Here is a 24123-nt window from a genome sequence, read left to right on the forward strand (position 1 = left end):
TCTTGGTATTACTAACTTATCAAACATGTCCTAAGTGTATTAAATGATGTCGTTTAAATAGCTTAACATTTTGTTTGTATAGTATTTATCATTTGCCAACATCAAACATAATTTCTCCCAAATCATAGACTATGTGAAATTGAGAAAAATGTCAAAGTTATGATATAATTGGTCATTTTCAAAAGTTGCGGGATATATCAGAATTTGATCAAACTTCATGTGTTTTACCCAAATATAAATGAGACAAGATACTCTATAAAATATACCGTCCTATCTACCCTACCAAACATGAGTTAATACAATTATTAAGAATAAATTTGTTGCTTTCCTTTTTAAACCAAACATTTTTCACCATAAATTAGTGACAATACATTTAAACTCCATGACTTTTTTAACCGATTTTAAAAGTTAATCAACTATTTAAATTTTAAATCTCATTATTTTCTTTTTCCTTTTCTTTTATGTGGTTTTAATTTGCCGTCGCGTCTCTTCTCGAACCTCGAAACTGATAACGTCGAATGTTCTTCTCCGCCACCAAAATTCAAAATTCCCCAAAAATATCAAGAAAGCCAGAAGCCCACGACACTGACTAACACTACTTCATATAATTGCAGTGAGAGATGCACACAATCAATCAATCAATCAAACAGATTCAACCCCAAAAATGGAAGCAGCGTTTCAAATACTCCTCGCGTCTGCTTTGGCGCTCACAGCGCTCATTTACACATGGAAATTACTCAATTGGGCATACCTCACCCCCAAGCGCCTCGGCGAAGCCCTCACGAGGCAGGGCTTCAAGGGTAATTCCTACAAATTGGTGTACGGCGACTTGAAGGAGATAATGCAGTCGGTGATGGAAGCCAGGAACAATCCAATCAACATCGATGATGATATCAAAAAGAGAGTTTCCCCCTTCCTCCTCAACACAATTCACAAATACGGTATGTCAATTTTCTATTATGACATTAGGGTTTGATTAATGATTAATGATTAATTGGAAAATTGAAGTGTTTAGGTTGATTTAGGCATCAATTCGTGAAATTTGATTGAGGTAATTCAGTGATTTCACTTGATTTGAGTGAGGTTTCTGCATAATTTGATTAATGAAGAATGATTAATGTCTCCATATATTGGGAAATTGAAGTGTTGTAGCTTGATTTAGGCATCAATTTGTCAAATTTGCTTGAGGTAATTCAGTGATTTCACTTGATTTGAGTGAGGTTTCTGCATAATTTGATTAATGATTAATGATTAATGTCTCCATATGTTGGAAAATTGAAGTGTTGTAGGTGATTTAGGCATCAATTTGTCAAATTTGATTGAGATAATTCAGTTATTTCGCATAATTTGAGGCATAATTTGGTTGGGAGGGGTCAATTTTGGGGGTTTTTTGTTTGTGATGAATGCTGATGCAATGCTGATGTTTGAAGTTGTTTTGTTTTGAATTGAATTGATTTTTGTAGGGAATGAGTCGTTGATTTGGTTCGGGCCGAGGCCTTCGATCGTGTTGACTGATCCGGACCTGGTGAAGGAGGTGCTGACCAAGAACTATCTGTACCTGAAGCCGGTGCAGCGGAATCCGCTGGCGAAGCTGCTTGCGCAAGGACTTGCCAGCGTTGAGAAAGATAAATGGGCTAAGCACCGGAAAATCATCAACCCTGCTTTCCATCTTGAGAAATTGAAGGTTTTCTATTGCAAATTCTTGTTTGTAGTTGAGAAATTGATGTGATTTAGGCCAAAATGATATCCTGGTTGGTGAAACGGCTTATTCGTGTGTCTGTGGTTGGGGAGCATCTTAAAGATTCTGTTATAGGATAATGTATTGAGATAAGTTAGCTTTTGTCTTACTATTTTGCTTGGGGGAGCTCATGATTTCGGCCTTCTTCTTGAATCACGAAGAAGTTCTTTGTATGCTCTTATAGTTGAGAAATTGAAGTGTTTTAGGCCAAGTGGTTGGGTAGAATCTTGATGATATTGTTATAGGATAATGTACTGAGATAAGTTTGCTTTTTTCTTACTATTTTGCTTGTTCGCAGCTCATGATTCCAGCCTTGTATTTAAGTTGTGACGAAGTTCTGAAAACGTGGGAGAAGAATGTCTCACCGGAAGGATCTTATGAGGTGGATGTATGGCCTTATTTACAAAACCTAACGGCCGATGCAATATCAAGAACTGCATTCGGCAGCAGCTACCAAGAAGGGAGACGAATATTCGAGCTTCAGAGAGAACTAGCCGAGCACATCATTCAAGCTTTGCGCTCTATATATATTCCAGGGTGGAGGTAATATCATAGTATATGAATCCCTTTTGAATGTGCATTCCGTTGTATTTCATGTATGATCTGTTTTCTTGATACTGTAGATTCGTTCCCACCAAAAGGCATCAGAGAATGAAACAAATCGAGAAAGAAATCCAGTCAAGGATTCGAGGTCTCATCAGCAAAAGGGTCGAGGCTATGAAGACAGGGGAAGGTGGTAGCCATCAGGACTTGCTAAGCATATTGTTGGCCTCCAACTTCCAAGAAATCGAGGAAAGGGGTAACAAGAGCTTCGGGATAACCATAGATGAAGTAGTCGAGGAATGCAAGCTGTTCTACTTCGCTGGGCAGGAGACTACTTCCGTGTTGCTCGTTTGGACATTGGTTTTGTTGAGCAGATACCCCGACTGGCAGACCCGAGCCCGGGAGGAGATTATGCAAGTCTTTGGCAATCGAACGCCAGATTTTGACGGCCTGAATCAGCTCAAGATTGTAAGTGGATTCGAATCAAACACGTTGATCTTATCAAGTATTTGAGTGAACTAACTCTGATGATCTTGATCGCAGGTTACGATGATTTTCTACGAGGTGTTGAGGCTTTATCCACCGGTCGTAGTTCTTGGCCGGAGAACGAGCGAGGAGACCAAGCTGGGGAAGTTCACCTTACCAGCCGGGATTCAGATCTCATTGCCAACTATCATATTACATCACGACCCGAAAATTTGGGGAGACGATGCCATGGAGTTCAATCCGCAGAGATTCAGTGAAGGAGTGGCGAAGGCGCAAAAGGGTCCGGGCGTATTCTTCCCTTTCGGCTGGGGACCTCGGATATGCATTGGGCAAGCGTTTGCGATGCTGGAGGCGAAAATGGCATTGGTAATGCTTCTGAGAGGCTTCTCGTTCGAGCTTTCTCCGTCGTATACGCATGCCCCTGTTAGTTTGATCACTACTCAACCTCAGCATGGAGCTCACCTTCTCCTACACAAGATCTAGATTTTTAGAGTTGGGAGTCTCTGAACATCTATGGTTTTTTGAACTATAGCAGTTTTTTGAAATGGATAAATAAGCATAAATTTTGGCTTTCGGCATTAACTACTCTACCACTAGATCAATATGCGCACAAGTCATATGTATAGTAGTTTTTCATGGAAAGTATGTGTAATAGTAGTTTTTCATGGAAAGTATGTGTAAGTACTGATATGTATTGTTGTTATTTCAATTTTGCATTCAAAATTTTGAGTTTTGGGCCTAGAGCTGGCTTAGTGGAATTTCGGTTTGGTTGGATTCAGCAAAAATTGGGCCGGTTAAGCCCGTTCGTAAGGTCTAGGTCCGAGGGCGAGCTTCGGGCAAAAAGTGTGGTTTTTCTATCAAATGAGCCCAATAGGTTTATAATATATTGCAAATGCATTTTATTTTATTCTATTTCTTGCTTTATTTTTTTAAATTTTATTATTTTAGGGCTAAATAAACATTTTTTTCTTAATATCTGTGAAAAAAAAAAAGCTTTGTGAAGTAAAGTGAGTATCGTTCTCTAAGTATTAGGATGATAAAAAAAACATAGCTAAAAATATTGCCCCGTTTTCAATCTTTGATTGATTGGAAATTGAAAAAAAAATCTTTTCTGCAATTTCTAAGTATTTTGAAGGAATGATTTTATTCTGAATATCTAAAGAGTTTTGTTTAATATTATATCAATAGCATTCATACAAATCACAATAGTTGGAATCAATTTCATGATATATACTTTCTTACCTGCCCTGTCTCATATGCGCATACTTTTAAATTTTAATCAAAACTTACTTTAACCTATGAAATAAAAATTAATTTTAACAAGACATAATGAAAGACAAATTAACAAACATTACGTCAACTATAAATATTAGAAGTGGTTCAAAAATGTTAGACAGAATAAAACAATATACTTTATTTGTATATATGGCAATTTGACACATTTTTTAAACAAAATAATATTTTTAGTTAAATACAAACCAGGGTAAGTAAAGGGCAGCCCATGTCCAAAACAATAGTCCAATTTAATTTATTAGTGTGACGAGGAAACCTAACAAAATTGTCCTTTGTATTTGGTTTTATACGTGTCTATTGTAGCATAAATTGAACCTTGATGATGTGTCCTGCCTATTTGATAAATTTTCATAATAATTATACTTTTATTTGTTTTTTAATTTATGTCACTAGCATATCTATAATACTATGATAATATCTAGAGAATAATGGTGCCTAATTCAGGCAATATATTTAAATAGTGACATAACAAGACAAATAATTATTGTTCGGGTACAATGCACGATGGCAAGAATTTTTGTGGAGGATCCCACGACTATGTCTAATTTATTTTAGTGTGTTATTGTATTTAATAGTATGGTTGTTAATTAATAACAATTGCATAAATCTACGTCAGGTCTTGAGAATATTTAATTGAAGTTATCAAATATTTAAAGCAATGTCTTATCTACAACGATGGAGTGCATGTGACAATTGCATCCACTAAGAATTTAGTATATTTAATATCTTTTCTCCAAGTGAACAATTTTAATACCCGAGTTAGAGGTGTCCACGGTTTAATAACCGGCGGTTACGATTCGGTTCCAAAATCGCCGATTTCGGTTTCGGTTCCGAACCGACGATTTTTCAGCGGTTTTTCACGGTTTCAAACCGTCGGTTTTTTGCGGTTCCGGCTTGATTTCAGGGTTTTCCGGCAGTTTTTTGCGGTTCCGGTACCGCTCGGAACCGGCGATTCCGGCACGGTTTCGGTTCAAAAATTTTTGAATCTGAACCGAACCACCGTTCAAAAATCAACGGTTTCAGTTCGAGTAAATTCTCACGATTTCGATTCGGTATAAAACCAAAATATGAGTATAAAAAAATTATACTAATGGCAAGGGTAAAATCACACTGTTAAGGTAATTTTACTGTTAAGATAATTTTACTATGAAATTCTGAAATATGGACACTAGTTTGTAAGAAAATTAAATCCAAATACTCAGTTATTTGGAAATAATGAATTATAGTTTTAGTTAAATTACAAAACTCCTTCACATATTACTAGATGACCACGGTTCCGGAACCGGTGGTTACGATTTGGAACCACCGGTTCCGGTTTTGGAAATTAGTGAATCGGAACCGAACTGCGAGGGTGTTTCGAGGTTACGGTTCTGGTTCCAAAATCGGCGGTTACGGTTACGGTTCGGAACCGCGGTTTTTCGGCAATTTTTTGCGGTTTATCACGGTTCCGAACCGTCGGTTTCCGGTGATTTTTGGCAGTTTCAACTCGATTTCACGGTTTTCCGGTGATTTTTCGCGATTCCGACATGGTTTTGGTTCCAGAATTTTGGAACCTGAACCGAACCACGGTTCCAAAAGTGACGGCTTCAGTTCGATTTAAATCTCACGATTTCGGTTCGAAATCGGAACTGCCGATTACGATTCTGTGATTAACCGTCCAAACCGAAAACCTTTTGCTTCTCTACATATTACTTTGATGATTGATATTTGGATCCAAAAACTGGTTGCCCCGACCCACTTGACACTGTAGCCTTAGATGACGTGGCATCTCTCTCCAGAATTAGTAAACACTAATCACTCTCAAAACTCGTCACCATCTTCAGATTCACACCATTCCCTCATTTTTCACATTTTTCCACAGCAGAAACGACTTTTTCTTCAACAATTTCGGTTTTCTCACGAAATCTCGGAACGGATAACATATATAATTCACGCATGTGACCGAATCAGCACCAAAAAAATGGCGGATTACTTCCTCGAGGACATCGTAATCAACATTCTCCACCGATTGCCGGTGAAATCCCTCCTCCGCTGCACCGCCGTCTCCAAATCATGGCGCTCTCTCATCACCAGCCCCGAATTCACCGCATCGCACCTCCGATTCGCGCAGCAGGTAGCTCCCTCACTCCTCCTCCGCCGCTGCATCAAAAGCTCCGAGCGCTATGAATTGTATTCCGACGATGATTCATCGTCGTCGCTCAATCGTGTCGCTGCATTTCAATTTCCGTTTAAGAGCATGAATTCGTTTTTCACGATCGTCGGTAGCTGCAACGGATTGCTCTGCCTCTCCGACGATCGGGTTTATTTGATGAACACGGTTGTTCTGTGGAATCCGAGTGTGAGGAGATCGGTTTTGCTTCCGAAGCCTAATTTGATTTACAATTCGTACGGTTCGTTCAATCAGTACCTAGGGTTTGGATTTGATTCTGTTTCTAGTGATTATAAGGTTGTGAGAATTACGTATGTTGATGTTGGTGTGAATCCCCAAATTGAGGTTTACAAGCTGAGCAGTGGTGTGTGGAAGGATCTGAGCTGCTGTGTCGAGCTTGTTCCGGTTATATGTAGCCGTGCTCGCCAAGTGTTTGTTAACGGGGCTTCGCACTGGATTGCTCGGTACATGGATTCGTACGATGTGGTTGTGGCGTTTGATATGTGTCTAGAGGCTTTCAGGACGATGAAGCTGCCGGTTCTTCAAGGGAGCGATGGTCAGTTCAGGGGTCGGGATCTGGCCGTCTATATGGATTGCCTTGCTCTCAATCTATGGCATGTGCCTGGTGCAGCGCTGTGTTATAGTGTTTGGGTGATGCAGGAGTACGGTGTTGAGAAATCTTGGACGAAGAAATTCTGCTTCGACTTTACTAGTGTTGGCAGTGAGCTTCTGAGGCCGTTGTGGATCAGGAAACAAGGTGAAGCGGTGGTTGTTTGTCAGGATGGTCGTTTGGTTTGTGTAGATCAGGAAGGGGGCCGGGTTAAGGATTTTGGACTTCGCGGGCATAGATCAGATACGTATCAGCGCTCTCTAGCTGTGGATAGCTTCGTCTGCAGTTTGGTTCTCTTGGAGAGGGATGCTTCGAGTTTGAGCTCGTTGCCGAGTGATGATGGGGATAGTGCCGGAAGCTCTGGAAGCGAGTACGAGAAAAGGTCCGAAAGTGTTAGCAAGCATAGATTGTTATGAACTGGAGCTGTGAAGCAAGCATATCAGTCTACTGGTAAGCATTTTAATTAGTAATGTTAGAATGGCATGAAAATCTGAAGACATAAAATAAACCATTTGATGTAGTTATGTAAATCTGTTATTCTGTGCTTGTAATGTAATGTAATGTAATGATGCATCTTAAATGATTAGAAAGGCTTGATTATTATGTATGTAAACTGGGATTTTTGGTGAAGAAAAACTGGAATTGATTTGGAATAGATTAATATTTGATTCTATAATACAAGGCTCTGTTACACAGCAGAGACAGCACACCTTTCTATTCTAGTTTTGCAATTCACTTCAAATATAGTATTACAACAAATTTCATTCATCTTCCTCAAGAGACCTCTGCTCCTCTTCATCATACAAATTCAAGCCCTTCATCACCTGCACTTCCTCCTCACCCACATTCAAGGCCTCCCTCAGCCTCCCGAGGCGCGGGACGTGAGACACGACCTGCAGATCATCAACCCCGTCGTTCCTCAGATCCTCCTCAAGCCGCGAATCCTCCAGCACGCACACGTGCCTCTCCTCCTTCGTGACCGGGTTGTAGATCACAAACTTCCCCCTCCAGTCGTGCATCAAGATCTCGCCCCGGCTCAGGTACTTGATCGCCTTGTACTGCCCCCTCGGCCACAGAACGCCCGCGTGCTCCAAAAACGTCGTCCTCGTCTCCACATCGTAGAGCTTCCTCCACTGCAGCCCGGTGTTGGCACCCTCCAGCACGAAGAGCTCGACATGGCCATCCCCCGGGCAGACAAGGGACGCGCAGAGGGCGCCATCCAACACACCTAAACTCATGCTCTTCGAGGCAATGCTGTTGGTTTCGAGCATCGAGAGGCTCATTTTAGGCAACGCGACGATCTGAAACAGAGCGTTGTCGAAATCGTAGCAGCAAACGACCGAGTAGCCATCGTAGCTCCAGTAAACCCCACCGGAGACGTAAACCACCTGCGAAATCGTTCGGCATAAAACATACTGAGAGGTTCCTCCGCCAACGCGCCTCCAGCTCCCGTCGCCGTTTCCTCCAACGGATTGAATCTCCGGCCAGAAAAACATATCCTCCTCCTCATCGTCCGCCCTCGCCGCCATCCTCAGAAGCTCGAATCGCTTCTTCGCAGCGCTATACCCCATCCCGACGAAGGCGTAGATGTCGTCCTCATCCATCGGCGATGACGAGAGCGAGACGTATTCCGCCGTGATCGGATTGCATACAACAATGCAATCGCCGCGATTCTGATCGTAGGCGGTCCAGCAGAGCAATCCCTCGCAGGAGGTCGCGTTGGTGTTGGGGCGGAGGAAAACATCCTGCACCTTCGGCGGCTCCGCCGCCGCGGCGGCGCGCGTGCGGATGTCGAATCGAGAGATCAGCCTTGAGCTCCAGGCGCCGGAATCGAGATCGGAGACGCTCCGCCCCTCCACCAGATGGAGAATCCGGCAGGATCTGCAGACCGATCGCCCGCCGGAGACGAGGAGAGGGCAGGCCGGAGCTCTGGAGAAGTGGATTCGCGAGAAAACAGGCTTGTCGAGCATCCGCTGCCATGGCTTGCTCACGCTCTTCCACCGGAGAACAGACTTCGCCGGCAGCCACGACAGGATTTCTTCGAGAATGTCGTCTTTGAGCTCCGCGGCAGTTTCCGGCAGCTCATCGGCGGCGATATCGGCGGCGGCGGTTAATATTATCGGGAATTGGAGAGTTACCGGATCCATGGAGGCTTTGATTTCTCCGATTAAGAGGTGATAATTGGGGATTTTTGCAGAAAGGGGGAGTGATGGTAAACCCTAATTTTTGTTTTTCTAATTTGGGCTTTTTATTTTGCTTTATTAGCTCATTCTGTCAAACAGTGCTTCCACTTTACCTTTTCACATGTGCATTTTTTCGATTTGACTTTTTACCATTATGTTCACTTTTCAGCGTAATTCACTCCTCTCATTTAATTTCTTTGATAGTAATTAAATAATTCAATAAATTTCTCATTTATTTTGTTATTCAATGATTCCGAATTTATTATACTGAGTTTTAGATGTAAATAATTGTATTGATTATCCCTTTGTCCATGAAATATTGTCCAAGTTTGACTCGGCACGAGTTTTCAGAAATATGAAAAAAAATGAGTTGAAAAAGTTAGAGAAATGGAGTTCTCACATTTATATATTAGTTTTGTAGTAATAAAATGTGAGTGTAAAGAGTTGGAAAAAAAAAAGCAAAGTGGACAACTTTTCATGAATTGTAAAAATGGTAAAACTGGACAACATTTCACGGACGGAGGGAGTAGTTAATAGTAGTCATATAAATCAAATTCGGTTAGATTTCGACATGATTGAAAATGGAATGCTACATCATGAAATTTCAATTTTTCGCAATCGTCTCCTCCATGAAAAAAGGACGTCGTTGCATGAAATAATCATTTTTTTTCTTATTTTCTTTTTTCTTGTGTTATTTTCATTAAATTGTGTTTTTTTGTTTTACTAAAAGACATTATATTGTACACAAATGAAATATTTGAAAAAATTATGGTTTAATATTTTATTCAACATTATAGTAGTGTAAGATTTACTAGAAATTTGACTAAGCTTTTGATTGAAATTACTTTTATTATAATTTATACTACTAGTATTAATTGAATAAATGCTAATACTAGCATAGTGTACTAGCTAAGCATTTCTCTTGAACCATATAGTACTACTTATGGGTCAATGATTATTCGTAGGAGGTGTTTAATATGAGTGATAAAGCATGATCTACTAAAAGTGGTCATTGAATGATAAAACATGATTAATAAAATAATTTAATATAAACAATTGTATAAATGGGATACATGTACATGAAATGTACACGTGTATCACAACTAATTGCAGTGCCAATTACCACTAAAATATTTTATGACCACAAAAGAAAATGGAGTGGGAAATGATAGTGTGAATCATTTTTCATATTTTTCCCTAAGACTTTGTCCTCTTCTTAATTTTCTCCACTCCCAATTTTTTTTCTTCATACAATTGTTTTAAGGAGTTTGGAGTATAAGAATATTAATTACCATGTCCTTTTATTTAAAAATACTACCATTAATAAGATCATTTAAACCAAGATATATTGTATACAAAAATATTGGTAGTGCATCTTTTGTATTCCATAGATAAGATATAAAATGTAGATATCATATATAAATTGTTTGGTGTCCTAATCTAAACATTTATTAAAAAAAAAATTTGATTTTTGGGTAGAAAGTAAGAGATGTCTAAGAAGATGGTGGTTTTTAGTATGGATTCAACATCACGAAGAATAATTTGGCATCCGAAGATTATGTTGGACACAAATGAATATAAAAATCCATGGTTAAATCAGAACCGATGATAATTTTACCGGAAACTGCATTATTGACCTTCAGTTCAGAACCATTGACAACAATCATGGGTCGAAACACAAATGGAATTGTGAATTCAGATAGTCCGATCTGGTTTCAAAATTTTGAACTATAACTAGAAGTTCGGATCATTTCTCGATTGTGCTTGTCATACTTGCACATGAGTCACGACCTATGCTAGTCCTATCTGTATAATTCCAAATTTAATAAATATCTTCAACGAGACTATAACTGACAGTTTGAAATCGTTCATTTTGAATCGAAATCAAGACCATGGGCTGCTATTCCACATTCTGCCGAATCAGAACTAACAATTCAAAACCAATACTTACCAGTCATCCGGCATCACTAAAAAATTTCAATGAATATAATAAAGGCACAAAATTAAAGTGAAAATTAAACCAAATAATTACACTCCCAATTCCAAATCCTGCAGACCCTAGATCCCCAAATTCAATCAAATATCTAACACAAAAATGCCAAAAACGAAGAGAGGAAACTCCTATAAAGACCAAAACTTTGGAGTGCAACACTTCAATTATCCACAACAACCCACGTAGACCAAATACACACCACAACAATTCTCTATATTCTCTAACTGCCTCCATTTTCCTTCTCCAATCTCAGCTCCTTCAATCATAGGTATCGCCTTCCGTTAGTCTATTTCACATAGCTTCATTGATTTGTGCTTTTAATTGAGCTGTCTTGCTTGATTATTCTGTGTAGCTGTAGAACTGTGCTGCGATAAATTATAAACCCGGCATTTTCGTGGTGTGTTTTGAGCAATTTTGTCGAAATATATTGATTTGATTGAAGTAGCTTTTCATTTAATTCCTCTAGTTATGGCTAATTTTTTAGATTTAATGTGATTGTTAGTAGATTTGAAGTAATATTGATGCTTAAAAAAGTGATCTTTTTTAATTTGTTTGCTTATGTATTTGTGTTTCTCCTCCTATTTATCGTCATACATGAATTCCTTTTTTTCTTATGTTTTTCTAGCTTCATTGATTATGTAATTACTGGAATTATGCATTTAAACCAAGATTTTGAAATTTCGAATTAAAGTACTTCCTCTGTCTCAACGAAGATGACACCTTTCTTGATGGCGCGAGATTTAATGGAGTATTATTTCGTGTATTGAGTGGAGAGAATAAAGTATGAGAAAGCATTGTTTGCACTTTTTGAAATGAGTCATCTTCGTTGGGACAGATGGAGTAGTACTTAGTTTGTTTCGTACTTTCTATTTGAAGGGAAGACTATCTTTTGACACCTTTCTTGATGGCGCGAGATTTAATGGGGTATTATTTCGTGTGTTAAGTGGAGAGAATAAAGTATGAGAAAGCATTGTTTTCATTTTGTGAAATGAGTCATCTTCGTTGGGACAGAGGGAGTACTACTTAGTTTGTTTCGTACTACTCTCTATTTGAAGGGAAGACGATCTTTTGATAAGTTGAACTATAGTTTCCCTTTGTATATGTGACTATCTTTTGAATAAATTTTGAAGCTTGCTGAATTGCAGAAGAAGGCTGATTGATGGCTGCTTCATCAGCATGTGTAGTGGGAAACGGTTTAGGTGCAGGTAGTACTACTAGAAAAACTGGTCTGAGCAAGGAAATATTCGGCCGGCAGTTTATCCAGTCCACCAGCCTTCCAGCGTTGAGTAAATCGTCCAAATTCGTCACTATAAAAGCATCCCAGGATCGAACGATAAATGAAGGAAGGCGAGGCTTTCTTAAGCTGTTGCTCGGAAATGCTGCAGTTGCAGTGCCTGCATTGCTAGGCAGTGGCAATGCAATTGCAGATGATGAAAGCGTTTCGAATTCGAGGATGTCTTATTCGAGGTTTTTGGAGTATTTAGATCAGGATAGGGTGCAGAAGGTCGATTTATTTGAAAATGGAACCATTGCTATCGTCGAGGCTATTTCTCCTGAGTTGGGAAACCGAGTGCAGAGAGTGCGTGTGCAGCTCCCGGGCCTCAGTCAGGAGCTTCTGCAGAAGTTCAGGGAGAAGAATATCGACTTTGCTGCACACAATGCTCAAGAAGATTCTGGCTCCTTTTTGTTTAACTTGATCGGGAATCTGGCGTTCCCTTTGATTTTAGTAGGTGGTCTTTTCCTTTTATCGAGACGAAACTCGGGTGGAACGGGTGGACCTGGTGGCCCCGGTTTCCCTTTAGGCATTGGCCAATCGAAGGCTAAATTCCAAATGGAACCAAACACGGGGGTGACTTTTGATGACGTTGCTGGGGTGGATGAGGCAAAGCAAGATTTCGTGGAGGTGGTGGAGTTCTTGAAGAGGCCTGAGAGGTTCACTGCTGTGGGTGCTCGTATTCCTAAGGGAGTTCTTCTTGTTGGGCCTCCGGGCACAGGGAAGACCTTGCTGGCCAAGGCTATTGCCGGTGAAGCAGGCGTTCCTTTTTTCTCCATTTCGGGTTCTGAGTTTGTTGAGATGTTTGTTGGCGTTGGCGCTTCACGGGTCCGTGATCTTTTCAAGAAGGCCAAGGAGAACGCACCGTGTATCGTGTTTGTTGATGAGATTGATGCTGTTGGGCGTCAAAGAGGAGCGGGTATTGGTGGAGGGAACGATGAAAGGGAGCAGACGCTAAATCAGCTCTTGACAGAAATGGATGGTTTTGAAGGGAACACTGGCGTGATTGTCATTGCAGCAACTAACCGTGCAGATATTCTCGACTCTGCCTTGCTACGGCCAGGAAGGTTCGACAGACAGGTAATTCGCACCTACTGTTTACTCTCCCGGAGATAAATGACACTCCGAGAAGGATTATTAACGTTGTGACTTTTTTGCAGGTCTCTGTTGATGTCCCGGATGTTCGTGGAAGAACCGACATTCTGAAGGTTCACGCAAGCAACAAAAAGTTTAGCACAGACGTATCACTCGAGATAATAGCCATGAGGACGCCTGGATTTAGTGGGGCCGATCTTGCTAATCTCTTGAACGAGGCTGCTATTCTGGCTGGTCGCCGTGGCAAGACAGCAATCTCGTCCAAAGAAATCGATGATTCAATCGATCGGATAGTTGCTGGAATGGAAGGAACCGTGATGACTGATGGCAAGAGCAAAAGTCTTGTGGCTTACCATGAAGTAGGCCATGCCATTTGTGGGTAAGTGACAAATTGCAGAGGGTTCGTTTCTATGCATATTTTCGACCTTTTGTTGGTAGCATTATATGTTCTCCATTAACGTTGTTCGTTTCTATGTATATTTTCAACTTTTGCTGGTAGCGTATATGTTGTCCATTAACGTCGAGGCTTGCTTTCTTGATGCAGAACTCTAACACCGGGGCATGATGCTGTTCAGAAAGTCACGTTAGTCCCTCGCGGCCAAGCACGTGGCCTGACCTGGTTCATCCCCGCAGATGATCCGACCCTGATTTCCAAGCAGCAGCTCTTCGCCAGAATCGTTGGTGGGCTCGGTGGCAGAGCTGCCGAGGAGGTCATATTCGGTGAGCCCGAGGTGACGACTGGCGCAGCCGGTGATCTACAGCAGATCACTGGTTTGGCTAAGCAGGTAAACCTTCTTATGCTATACTCCCTCCTTCTGGGAATAAATGTCACAATTTGATTCGGCACAGGTTTTAAGAAATGTCAAGGAACGTAAGTGAAAAAAAAAAGTTAGTAGAATGTAGGTCCTATTGTTATATACTCCATCCGTCTATCTGCCTCACTTTGACTTGGCTCGGGTTTGAGAAATGTATAAGAAAGAAAGTGGGTGGAAAAAGTTAGTGGTCAGAAGGATATTCTAATCAAGCTTTTTATTTGATGTTTTTCATATATGGTCTAAACTAGTCAGTAATATTTGCCCCGTAGATGGTGGTTACGTTTGGCATGTCCGATATCGGGCCGTGGTCGCTGATGGACTCGTCCGCTCAGAGTGGGGACGTGTTCATGAGGATGATGGCGAGGAACTCCATGTCCGAGAAGCTCGCGGAGGACATTGACGTTGCGATCAAGACGCTCTCAGATTCCGCATACGAGATCGCGTTGGGCCACATCCGGAACAACCGGGAAGCCATAGATAAGATCGTCGAGGTCCTGATCGAGAAGGAGACGATCACGGGTGACGAATTCAGAGCGATTCTTTCGGAATTTGTGGAAATCCCAGCTGAGAACAGAGTGACTCCTGCACCTGCTGCAATAGCAGCATGATTTCATGTTAGGCTAAACTTGACCATATAGTTTTAATGTTGTTTTCACTTTGTATAATTTCTTGTTTTCATTATAGTAGAATACAAGTAAATATTACACCTACAAGTTCCACTTAGCTATGTTGATACAAATTAATGGTATATAATGAAGAGTAAAGGTCAATTTTAGTCCTAATCATATGGTCGAAATACGAATTTAGTCCAAAACATTTACTTTTATTGGTCAATAACAAATGAAGTCGACGAACTAATCCTTTTTTTCGATAGTTCCGTCAAAAACTAAAGGTCAACGTTAATTGCATAGTGGCATGATTGTTAGTTTTTTGACGGAACCGTAAAAAAAAGGACCGCTTCGATTTAGAATTTTGTTTGTTATGAACCTGTTTTTCAAAAAGTGAATGTTTTGGACTAAATTCATATTTTGAATATGTTTAGAACAAAAATTAACATTTTCTCTATAATGAATGCAGAAGTAAGCTTAGTACTATACATTTTGAATAAAGTATAAGAAAACGCAACGCATACCAATAATTTTTCCGTGCCCGACCCCAACAGGCACACCAGATGATATTAGATGTCAAGTTCGAAGTTCGTGAAAATAAAATAAAATATTCGAAAGTTTGGTAGTTAGGCGCCAATAACCCCTTTTGCAATTGAGGCTTTCCTTTTTTTTTAAAATGACTTTAAATTTAAAGACCGTGCCACGGAGAACTCGAACCAGATGACGTCGCTCGTTGCCTTGTGCGGCCGAGGCCATCTCAAGGAAGCCTTCACCACCCACTTCAACCTCATCTCCTCAAACCCCCTTTTAATCTCCCACCTCCTCAAAGCATGCGTCGCCGTCCCCTCTCTCCCGGCCGCCCACCAGCTCCACTCCATCCTCACCACCACCGGCTGGCTCACCTTCAAGTTCCTCTCCAACCACCTCATCAACGCCTACGCCAAACTCCACCGCCTCGACTCCGCCCTCCAGGTGTTCGACGCAATGCCCCACCGAAACGTCATGTCCTACAACATCGTGATCGGGGCCCACATTCAGAACGGGGAGCTGGCTCCCGCAATCGAGCTGTTTGAGGAGATGGGAGAGAGGAATCCCGCGACGTGGAACGCGGTCATCACCGGGATGATCGGGAGCGAGCTCAACGAGGAGGGGCTGCGATTGTTTGCTCGAATGCACAGCGAAGGGGTTTCTTCGGACGCGTTTACGCTGGCTAGCGTGTCGAGAGGGTGTGCCGGGCTGAGGGATTCGATGAGAGGAGAACAGGTGCATTGCTACGCGATTCGATTAGGCCTTGATCAAGATTTGGTGGTGGGGAACTCGGTTGCTCATATGTATATGAGGTGTGGATGCCTGATCTTGGCTGAGAGAGTGATTCAGCACGCGCCGTTGCGTAACGTTGTCGTTTGTAACACGCTCATCGCCGGCCTTGTCCAGAACGGCCGCCCCTCGTCCGCGCTGGAAACGTACTACCTGATGAGGAGGGCCGGGTTTTATCCGGACACCATCACGTTCGTGAGCGTGGTCACCTCGTGCTCCGAGCTCTCGACGCTCGGGCAGGGGCAGCAGCTTCACGCTGAGGCGGTGAAGGCAGGGGCGATGTCGGATGCTGCTGTCGTCACCTCGTTGCTCACCATGTACTCGCGGTGTGGCTGCTTGGACGACGCGGTGAGGGCTTTTCAAGAGAGGGGAGTAGCCTCTTCAAGTGACCGCGTGCTTATCTCTTCGATGATCGCTGCTTATGGCTTCCACGGGAGGGGAGACAAGGCGATCGAGCTGTTTAACCGGATGGAGCTCGAAGGGATGGAGGCGAACGAAATCACATTCTTGAGCCTGTTGTATTCATGTAGTCACAGTGGATTGAAAGAAAAGGGGATTCAGCTTTTCAACCAAATGATCAAGAGATACAGAGTAGAACTCGGAGTGAAGCACTACACCTGCGTGGTCGATCTCCTCAGCCGCGCAGGCTGTTTAGAGGAAGCCGAGCGCTTCATCAGATCAATGCCCGTGCCCCCGGATGCAGTCACGTGGAAAACTCTCCTCTCGGGCTGCAAAACGCACAAAAACGCGGATATGGCAAAGAGAATAGCAGAGGAAGTTGTCAAAATCGACCCTCGCGACTCTGCCTCGTACGTGCTCCTCTCCAACGCTCAATCCACCGCGGAGAGATGGCAAGACGCGTCTAGAGTGAGGAATCGGATGAAGGCGCTGACGGTCAAGAAAGAGCCGGGGATGAGCTGGTATGAACTCAAGAACAAGGTTCACCATTTCAGAATTGGTGAAAGGTCTCATCCACAATTGGAAGAGATTGAGTCATACTTGAGAGAGCTGATGGATGAGCTGAGATCGCACGGGTACGTGCCCGAGACAGGGGCTTCATTGCACGATACGGAGGTGGAGGAGAAGGAGCATAGCTTGGCGCACCACAGCGAGAAGCTAGCGGTCGCGTTCGCGCTGATGAACGGGCCCGAGGGCCTCCCGATTAGGGTGATGAAGAACCTGCGTGTGTGTGAGGACTGTCATGAGGCTATGAAGTATGTATCGATGGTGAAAGGGAGAGAGATTGTTTTGAGGGATTCAAGTAGATTTCATCATTTTAGAGATGGGCATTGCTCTTGTGGTGACTACTGGTGAGCTAACTGATTTCTTGGATACATAGGTTTGAACTAATTGACTGTATTGTATCATCATGTGATTGATTATTTATCTGGAATAATGATAGTACATAGGTGGGACTGTTGATAGTCATGTAAAGGATCTCAATCGAACCAATCTGCCTTCAGATTATTTGTTAGATTCGGTTATGTCATTCTAAATACTAGTATAATATTTTCGAGTTATAAATTGTTAATCCTGACAGTGGCGGAGCCAGAAATTTTACTGTGGGGGGCCCATACGAGCATTAAAATTTGTTGATTGTTTTCAGTGCTAATGACACGAAAACAACTCGGACATAAGCAATATAAAAAGCCAAGCGTGAAAAATGGATGATAAATTTTTTTAGAGTATAATACCAATTTTACTAATTAAATATGATTTTATATATTTATTAGATCAAAGAGTTATTATTCCAAATTTTTTATAATAAAGGAAATAATATTAAAATTGATTTTATTAATAGTAAAAATATTTATAGTCAAAAGAATTATTTTCTACTCTTAAATTTTGAAAACCATCTCTTACTATTACAATTTAAAATGATTTATACAAAATTACAGATGAAAAAAAATTAACAAAAGTTTTTAATGTAAGAAAATGAGTATAAATGAATATGAGAAAGTAAACAAAAATACTAATTTGAGAAGAAAGAAAAGCAAATGAACTGCAAGCATAAATCTTACTAAATGATGATTCAAAGTTGGAAGGAGCATATATTAATTAAATATGAAAAGTGGTGCTGGAGAGGGTCGAATGCAAGCATAAATCTTACTAAATGATGATTCAAAGTTGGAAGGAGCATATATTAATTAAATATGAAAACTGGTGCTGGAGAGGGTCGAACCCAGCACCGCAGAAGCAAGTGACCGAAAGTTAGACCAACTGCACTAGAATGTTTATATGTTATAACCAGCATACAAATATATATATATTGTAATTCTAAAAATGGGTGAGGGGCCCAAGGGCCCCCCTGGCCCCACCGTGGCTCCGCCCCTGAATCCTGACCATGAACTTTCGGGTTTTGGTCCAACCCATCTACTAATTCGGCTTGAAAAAAATTATAAATTCTTTAACTAATATATTTATTTTGTTACTTGTATATATAGGTGTCGTTCGTTTGACACGACCTATTATCACACGGAGAATTCAAACTTGAGATCTTTGGACAGACATTAATATCTCTACCGGTTGGCCGATTCATAGACACATGAAGTTACATTATTAGTAGTGTAATAATGTATGGTTAAGAATTTCAGAAAATAATAACTTGACTAATTTTGTGGAACAAAACGGATAAAGTACTTGTTTTAAGTCAATCCTATAGGGCTTGGTTTAATTTCTTATTTAAGTCAATTCTATTGGGCTTGGTTTAATTTCAAATGAGGTAAATAGTAGGAGTACGAATCTATTCGAATTATTAGATGATTCAAGTTGCGAATATTTTTGGTTACAAAGTTTCATTTATAACCCTATCAAATTATAGAGCTATTCGGACCAAAGCCCAAAGATTATGGATAACAAAATACACCATTTGTTTCTTATGAATTGAAGCATTTCTTTTAAGCACGGAGATTAAAAATAGTACTCCATTTTATAATAAACAAAGTAAAAGAGAACAAAGCAAGAGGATGAAGAGAGAACACCGTTACTTTTTGTCAAAAATAGAAATACCCCAATTATCTTAAATCTTTCCAAAATGGAAAAACAACTCAATTAATAAGGAACGAAAGGAATATATTACTACCCGACCCCGACCCATACTGAAAAAACCCTAAACCCATGTACCCTACGGCCTACTATAGCCGGTCCGGGTACCCAAAAAACTCGGGGCACAGTTTATAGGACTGAAACTATGTAAGTTATGTAACAATGAGAAAATCTGTAAAGAATAGACCAGAATCAAAGTGTCAAAAAGAATTTATAACAAGTCGCATTCCATCAGTCAAAAGAATTATTCACATAATTTTGATTGGGTCTTGCCCCTAAACCAACCATTGCACAAATCAAAACAGCAGCCAAACACCAATCAACCTGTACAGGGGATCTCACCAAAAAGTTCGAGGTCGCAGGCTCCTACTCGCGCAATCAGTACCCTCGTTCGAGCATCAACAACTACCAACAGAGCTTCAAGAACCCGATAGCTCAGACTACGAGTCACTAACCTGTACCAGACTTCCATTTTTTCTACGTCCCCCCCACCCACCAAAGAATTGCAGCTAACGAGCTCAATAAACTTCGCCCAACAGAAGGCCTAACGAGACAAGAATGAGACTTAAACGAGAGAAAGTAAAGTAAAAGAAAATTACGTCATTTCCATATACTATCGGCTAAAACCTAAACATCCAGAAGCAGTGATACCATTAGACGAACTCAGGTTGCTCTCTCTTTAGAGAACTAATCATCGAAAGAAGCAAGGCGATTAAATCTTCTTGTGGATATATGATCTTCATCATCTGATGAGACTGCTGGAGAAGTTTCTTCAGCGAGAGACTCGAGCATTGAGACCACTTCAGACGAGTCATCCAGATAATACTTGGCTTTGCTTGGTTTTTGACCGACAGTGCAGGCAAATACTTCGGTATTGTATGAAAGTATATTTTTGGACACAGCATTACCAATTAGTTCAAACATATCCTCGTCGGATCTGTCATCGCCAATGCATAGTACGAAATCAGCCTGCTCCCCTTTCTCTGTCATCGATGTGAAGATCTTTTCAGCAACTACACCTTTGCTAACACCCTGCATTACGAAAAAAAAAAGCAATCTTAATTCAATGTTCATGTTGTTTTGAAAGGAAATTCGTCGTGTGCGATAAGGATAAGAGGGAGTGCTCGAGATGGAGAGATTTGACACTGATTATAAGAGGGAGAAAATAGTATGAAAACTGAAAACTCCTTAAGCAATCGAAGAGCAAAACCATAAGGAGACATGCCTGAGGTTTAATTTCTACTATCAACTGTCCACTCTTGACAGCGACAGGTTCATTTGCCAAGACACTCTCCAAATGATCCAACATTTCCTTTGCCTGAGAATAACCGAAAACAGGGTCTGCATCCTGATAATGCCAAACTAAGGAACTTTCTTTCCTCTCAATCCCAGAACCATCTGTAGCCTCTGTATATGATTTCATAACAGGCTCAGCCATCTGCATCCAGCCAAAATCGGAACCCTGACCATAAGTTTCCCATTCTTCACTTTGCGGCCACCTGCAAATCAGTCATTCAAAAAGCAAACAGATCATCAATCTGGGTCTAGAAATGGCAGTGCTAAAGGATTTGGACACTTGGGTAGCATCATAATGTGCAACTCAGCTCATTTAACCCGACCAAGAATGAAAACCAAACAAAAGCAACCTCCACCCCAACCAAAAAATAAAACATTTTTAGAAGAGGTGCATACTCAAACAAGAAAATGGATACAGTCCACAATCAGAAGATTGAATGAACTACTACTAATAAGGATAACTAAATCAGTCAACCAAATACTAAAATAGTATACCAATACAATCCAAGAAGTTTCACCCAAATAAAGACACATCAAAATCAGTCACCAGAATACCAAATTACCAATCCAGTCCAAGAAGTTTCACCAGAATAAAGACACATCAAATCAGATCCAAATACCGAATTACTAATACAGTCCAGAAGTTTCACTTCTTGGGAAAGATGGGTATTTAAAAACAACATCAAGAATCAGAAAAAGCAATAAAACAAGATTGCCAAATGCTAACTTATTATGACTTTAAATACTGCAATGCAAGATCTTAGGGTCCACTAGTGACTGTTTGGAAAGTCAGTAAGATATCACTATCAATTGGGAATTTGGAATAGAAAAAGGCATATAGTAACAGAAGAGCATATTATATCCAGACTATAGTCTCTGACTGAAACTAAAATAGCTAAAATTAATGAGAGAAGACAAATTAGGTGTATACCTTAAAAAGTAGCCATGTTCTGCAGCAAGTCCAAGCTTCTTGCAAGGATTAAACCACTGGCTTAAGCTCTCTCTACCTCTTCCGCTCACCATAAAAACTATATTCTTGGGATCAGAACACAGACTGTTCAAAAGAGATAGTATCTCAGCACTTGGAGTCTTCACGATCAAATTTTGAGGCATCAACGTGCCATCATAATCCAACAGTATAGCCCTGTTTTTGGCCTTACAGTAAGCAGCCACAATATCATCAATAGAAAGTTTTCTAAAATTAGGATCCAATGCCACTACTCGGAACCCAAATCCAAGACCAATACCCCAGCATCTTTTCCGGAAGTGTTCAGCGCAAGTTCTTTCCATATCTTGTAAGAAGCTTCTAGACCAGAAAGCTACATCATGAGTGCTAACATATCTGTAGTGCTTCTCGTGTCGCAACTCCTTCTCCGTTTCCGACATTGATATAGACTCATTCATTGCCTCTGCCGTTGCTTCAACATTCCATGGATTGACACGAATGGCACCACTTAGGGAAGGAGAGCACCCAATGAACTCAGATACCACTAGCATGCTCTTCTTAGGTCCACTCGAGTTTGAACCTGTTTCTGCACCGGTGATGCCCTGTCTAGAAATAATATATTCGTACGGCGTCAGGTTCATCCCATCCCTCACTGCTGTAACCACAACACACTCAGCAATGCTGTAATAAGCCATTCTTTCACTGATTGATAAAGAACGGTGAACAAAAATGACAGGTTCATATCCAGGTCTTCCAAACTCCTTAGAAATTCTATTACAGCTCTCCTCTATCTCGGCCTGTAGTTCATCCAAATGTATCCCTTTCGCCCTAGCAGGATTTGCGATCTGCACGAGCACAGCCTCTCCTTGCCAGTTTGGATGCTCCTTGAGCATTTGCTCAAAAGCCAAAAGTTTCAAGTTGATACCTTTGAATATGTCCATATCATCAACTCCAAGCAACACGGTCTTCCCTTCAAACTGCCGCTTTAGCTCCTCAACCTTCAGTTCTTTATCTGCTTGTCTAAGTACAGTCTCAAGATGGCCCATATGTATTCCAACCGTCATAATCTTTATTCCAATCGTCCTTCCATAGTAATCCAACCCAATGTATCCTCTCTTTGACTGATACTCTATGCCCAACATCCGACTGCAACAAGAGAGAAAATGACGAGCATAATCGAAGGTATGAAAACCAATAAGGTCGGAGTTGAGTAGGGCCTTGAGGATTTCTTCTCTAACAGGAAGTGATCTGTATATCTCGGAAGAGGGGAATGGGCTGTGAAGGAAAAAACCCATCCTCAAGCGGACAAAACGCCTCCTCAAAAACGTTGGCAGAACCATCAAGTGATAATCATGTATCCAAACGAAATCATCTTCAGGATTAAGCACCTCAATCACTTTCTGCGAGAACAATTTATTGACAGAGACATACGCTTCCCACTGGGACCGATCAAATCTACCCCCATGATCAGCTGAAAACGGCAGCATGTAATGGAAAAGTGGCCACAGCTGCTTCTTACAAAAACCATGATAGTAGTTAGCCAAAAGACTGGGCGGAATAAAGGCGGGAACACATTTAAACTTCTCCAGGATATGATTGGCCACATCATCCTGCTCAATTGGATCAACATCAACAGGCAATGAGCCAACATACAGCACTTCCATATCCTCCGGCAACCCATCCTTAACCCGCAAAAGCAACGAATCCTCATTCCAGCTAAAACTCCAACCCTTGTTGTCCGGCCTCCGCTTTGCTCTCAAAGGCAGAATGTTCGCCACTATGATCATCCGATCCCCAGCCACCGAAGACGGATTCTCCGATGTCACACTATTCGCTTGCTCATCGTCCAGCTCAGCGATATTCCCCGGAACCGTCATCACCCTCGGGAAACGCCTCCGCTCCTTCTCCCGACCCATCACCGGGAAATTCCCAGATGCTAAATCCAATAGATTCGTATAAGATCTTGACATCATCTTGCCAAATTCTTTCTTATTCCACTCAACCAAAAACCTTTCCCCTCAAATCTCACGACTCTCAACTCTGTTTCCAGCTACCTAAAATCAATAAGAAAAACCATCATTTTACAACCACAACATCACTCAAATCACAAATCCCTCTTTCCAATCAACAAAAAACACAAAATGTCTTCAAAAAATCAAACAGAAATGACACATAATCAAACAAAAAAGCAATGCACGGAAACAAAAAACAGTTACTCATCCAAACAAAACACAAAAAAGGATAAATTCCCGAAAGAAATCAAAACATACCAATCAATGGAAACCCTAGCCTCCAGAGAAATTTCAATCCGGCTCAATGAGCAAGCGGGAACCAGAAATTGGGGATTGCAGCTGACCTCTGCAATTGAAATTGAGCAAGGATTAAATTTCCTGAGAGAAGAAGAGTCAAAGTTGAGCCAAGAATTTTGAGAATGGGATTCTAGGGTTTGACGCAAACAAAACCCAACCCAAAAAAATCAAATATATAAATACTTAATCTTGAATTCGATACACGTAATTTTTGGTTTGGGTATAAAAAATTGAAGCGACGATCGCCTATGGAAAGTCATGGATATGAATATTCAGACAATTAATAATTAATAATTTTCTAAATTAGCCGAAATGGATAGAATAATACTGACTCGGAAACAAAACGTGCCAACAAATAAAAGAATCACTAAACTCACCCATTCACACATCACAGCCCAATCATATTCATCGCAATATTTAAAAA

General features: G+C 41.0%; 6 protein-coding genes and 1 pseudogene across 9 annotated transcripts; 4 read left to right on the forward strand and 3 right to left on the reverse strand.

Moving 5' to 3' along the window:
• Window positions 1-516: 516 nt before the first annotated feature.
• Window positions 517-3508, forward strand: LOC125196158 (cytochrome P450 72A397-like). Its single transcript, XM_048094554.1, has 5 exons — window positions 517-941; window positions 1464-1684; window positions 2037-2281; window positions 2362-2749; window positions 2825-3508. Exons 1-5 carry the CDS (start codon window positions 665-667, stop codon window positions 3248-3250), a joined length of 1557 nt encoding a protein of 518 aa, XP_047950511.1. The 5' UTR covers window positions 517-664; the 3' UTR covers window positions 3251-3508.
• Window positions 3509-5840: 2332 nt separating this feature from the next.
• Window positions 5841-7419, forward strand: LOC125194303 (F-box protein CPR1-like). The gene has a single exon (XM_048092447.1). The coding sequence runs from the start codon at window positions 6021-6023 to the stop codon at window positions 7233-7235; it is 1215 nt and encodes a 404-aa protein (XP_047948404.1). The 5' UTR covers window positions 5841-6020; the 3' UTR covers window positions 7236-7419.
• A 37-nt stretch (window positions 7420-7456) lies between these two features.
• Window positions 7457-8966, reverse strand: LOC125194302 (putative F-box/kelch-repeat protein At3g22730). The gene has a single exon (XM_048092446.1). The coding sequence runs from the start codon at window positions 8964-8966 to the stop codon at window positions 7581-7583; it is 1386 nt and encodes a 461-aa protein (XP_047948403.1). The 3' UTR covers window positions 7457-7580.
• Window positions 8967-10738: 1772 nt separating this feature from the next.
• Window positions 10739-10847, reverse strand: LOC125197572 (annotated as a pseudogene).
• A 268-nt stretch (window positions 10848-11115) lies between these two features.
• LOC125194165 (ATP-dependent zinc metalloprotease FTSH 2, chloroplastic-like) lies at window positions 11116-14901 on the forward strand. Of its 3 annotated transcripts, none has more exons than XM_048092233.1 (5): window positions 11116-11263; window positions 12141-13348; window positions 13429-13742; window positions 13908-14148; window positions 14448-14901. In XM_048092233.1, the coding sequence occupies exons 2-5, from the start codon at window positions 12155-12157 to the stop codon at window positions 14784-14786; spliced, it is 2088 nt and encodes a 695-aa protein (XP_047948190.1). In that variant the 5' UTR covers window positions 11116-11263; window positions 12141-12154; the 3' UTR covers window positions 14787-14901. The 3 variants fall into 3 exon arrangements, with proteins under 3 accessions (XP_047948190.1, XP_047948191.1, XP_047948192.1); XM_048092234.1 differs by having other exon boundaries at window positions 11157-11263; window positions 12126-13348; XM_048092235.1 differs by lacking the exon at window positions 11116-11263 and adding an exon at window positions 11369-11392.
• Window positions 14902-15498: 597 nt separating this feature from the next.
• LOC125194167 (pentatricopeptide repeat-containing protein At2g41080) lies at window positions 15499-17577 on the forward strand. The gene has a single exon (XM_048092236.1). The coding sequence runs from the start codon at window positions 15507-15509 to the stop codon at window positions 17415-17417; it is 1911 nt and encodes a 636-aa protein (XP_047948193.1). The 5' UTR covers window positions 15499-15506; the 3' UTR covers window positions 17418-17577.
• Window positions 17578-19343: 1766 nt separating this feature from the next.
• On the reverse strand, window positions 19344-23916 carry LOC125194164 (probable alpha,alpha-trehalose-phosphate synthase [UDP-forming] 7). 2 transcript variants are annotated; one of them, XM_048092232.1, is made up of 5 exons: window positions 23661-23916; window positions 21376-23444; window positions 20374-20647; window positions 19800-20180; window positions 19344-19692 (listed from the first exon to the last, which is right to left on the reverse strand). In XM_048092232.1, the coding sequence occupies exons 2-4, from the start codon at window positions 23361-23363 to the stop codon at window positions 19836-19838; spliced, it is 2607 nt and encodes an 868-aa protein (XP_047948189.1). In that variant the 5' UTR covers window positions 23364-23444; window positions 23661-23916; the 3' UTR covers window positions 19344-19692; window positions 19800-19835. The 2 variants fall into 2 exon arrangements, with proteins under 2 accessions (XP_047948189.1, XP_047948188.1); XM_048092231.1 differs by having other exon boundaries at window positions 19344-20180.
• Window positions 23917-24123: the final 207 nt, after the last annotated feature.

Source organism: Salvia hispanica, chromosome 6 (genome assembly GCF_023119035.1).
Source record: "Salvia hispanica cultivar TCC Black 2014 chromosome 6, UniMelb_Shisp_WGS_1.0, whole genome shotgun sequence".
Lineage (NCBI taxonomy): Eukaryota > Viridiplantae > Streptophyta > Magnoliopsida > Lamiales > Lamiaceae > Salvia > Salvia hispanica.

Bases quoted from the DNA above. Each gene is read 5' to 3' on its own strand.
- LOC125196158 (XM_048094554.1), top strand. From the start codon at position 665: ATGGAAGCAGCGTTTCAAATACTCCTCGCGTCTGCTTTGGCGCTCACA. The intron at 942-1,463 runs GTATGTCAATTT...TGATTTTTGTAG, and splicing joins CAACACAATTCACAAATACG to GGAATGAGTCGTTGATTTGG. The intron at 2,750-2,824 runs GTAAGTGGATTC...TCTTGATCGCAG, and splicing joins GCCTGAATCAGCTCAAGATT to GTTACGATGATTTTCTACGA.
- LOC125194303 (XM_048092447.1), top strand. From the start codon at position 6,021: ATGGCGGATTACTTCCTCGAGGACATCGTAATCAACATTCTCCACCGA.
- LOC125194164 (XM_048092232.1), bottom strand. From the start codon at position 23,363: ATGATGTCAAGATCTTATACGAATCTATTGGATTTAGCATCTGGGAAT. The intron at 20,648-21,375 runs GTATACACCTAA...ACTGATTTGCAG, and splicing joins GAACATGGCTACTTTTTAAG to GTGGCCGCAAAGTGAAGAAT. The intron at 20,181-20,373 runs GCATGTCTCCTT...TTCGTAATGCAG, and splicing joins TAGTAGAAATTAAACCTCAG to GGTGTTAGCAAAGGTGTAGT.
- LOC125194302 (XM_048092446.1), bottom strand. From the start codon at position 8,966: ATGGATCCGGTAACTCTCCAATTCCCGATAATATTAACCGCCGCCGCC.
- LOC125194167 (XM_048092236.1), top strand. From the start codon at position 15,507: ATGACGTCGCTCGTTGCCTTGTGCGGCCGAGGCCATCTCAAGGAAGCC.
- LOC125194165 (XM_048092233.1), top strand. From the start codon at position 12,155: ATGGCTGCTTCATCAGCATGTGTAGTGGGAAACGGTTTAGGTGCAGGT. The intron at 13,349-13,428 runs GTAATTCGCACC...ACTTTTTTGCAG, and splicing joins CAGGAAGGTTCGACAGACAG to GTCTCTGTTGATGTCCCGGA. The intron at 14,149-14,447 runs GTAAACCTTCTT...TTTGCCCCGTAG, and splicing joins TCACTGGTTTGGCTAAGCAG to ATGGTGGTTACGTTTGGCAT.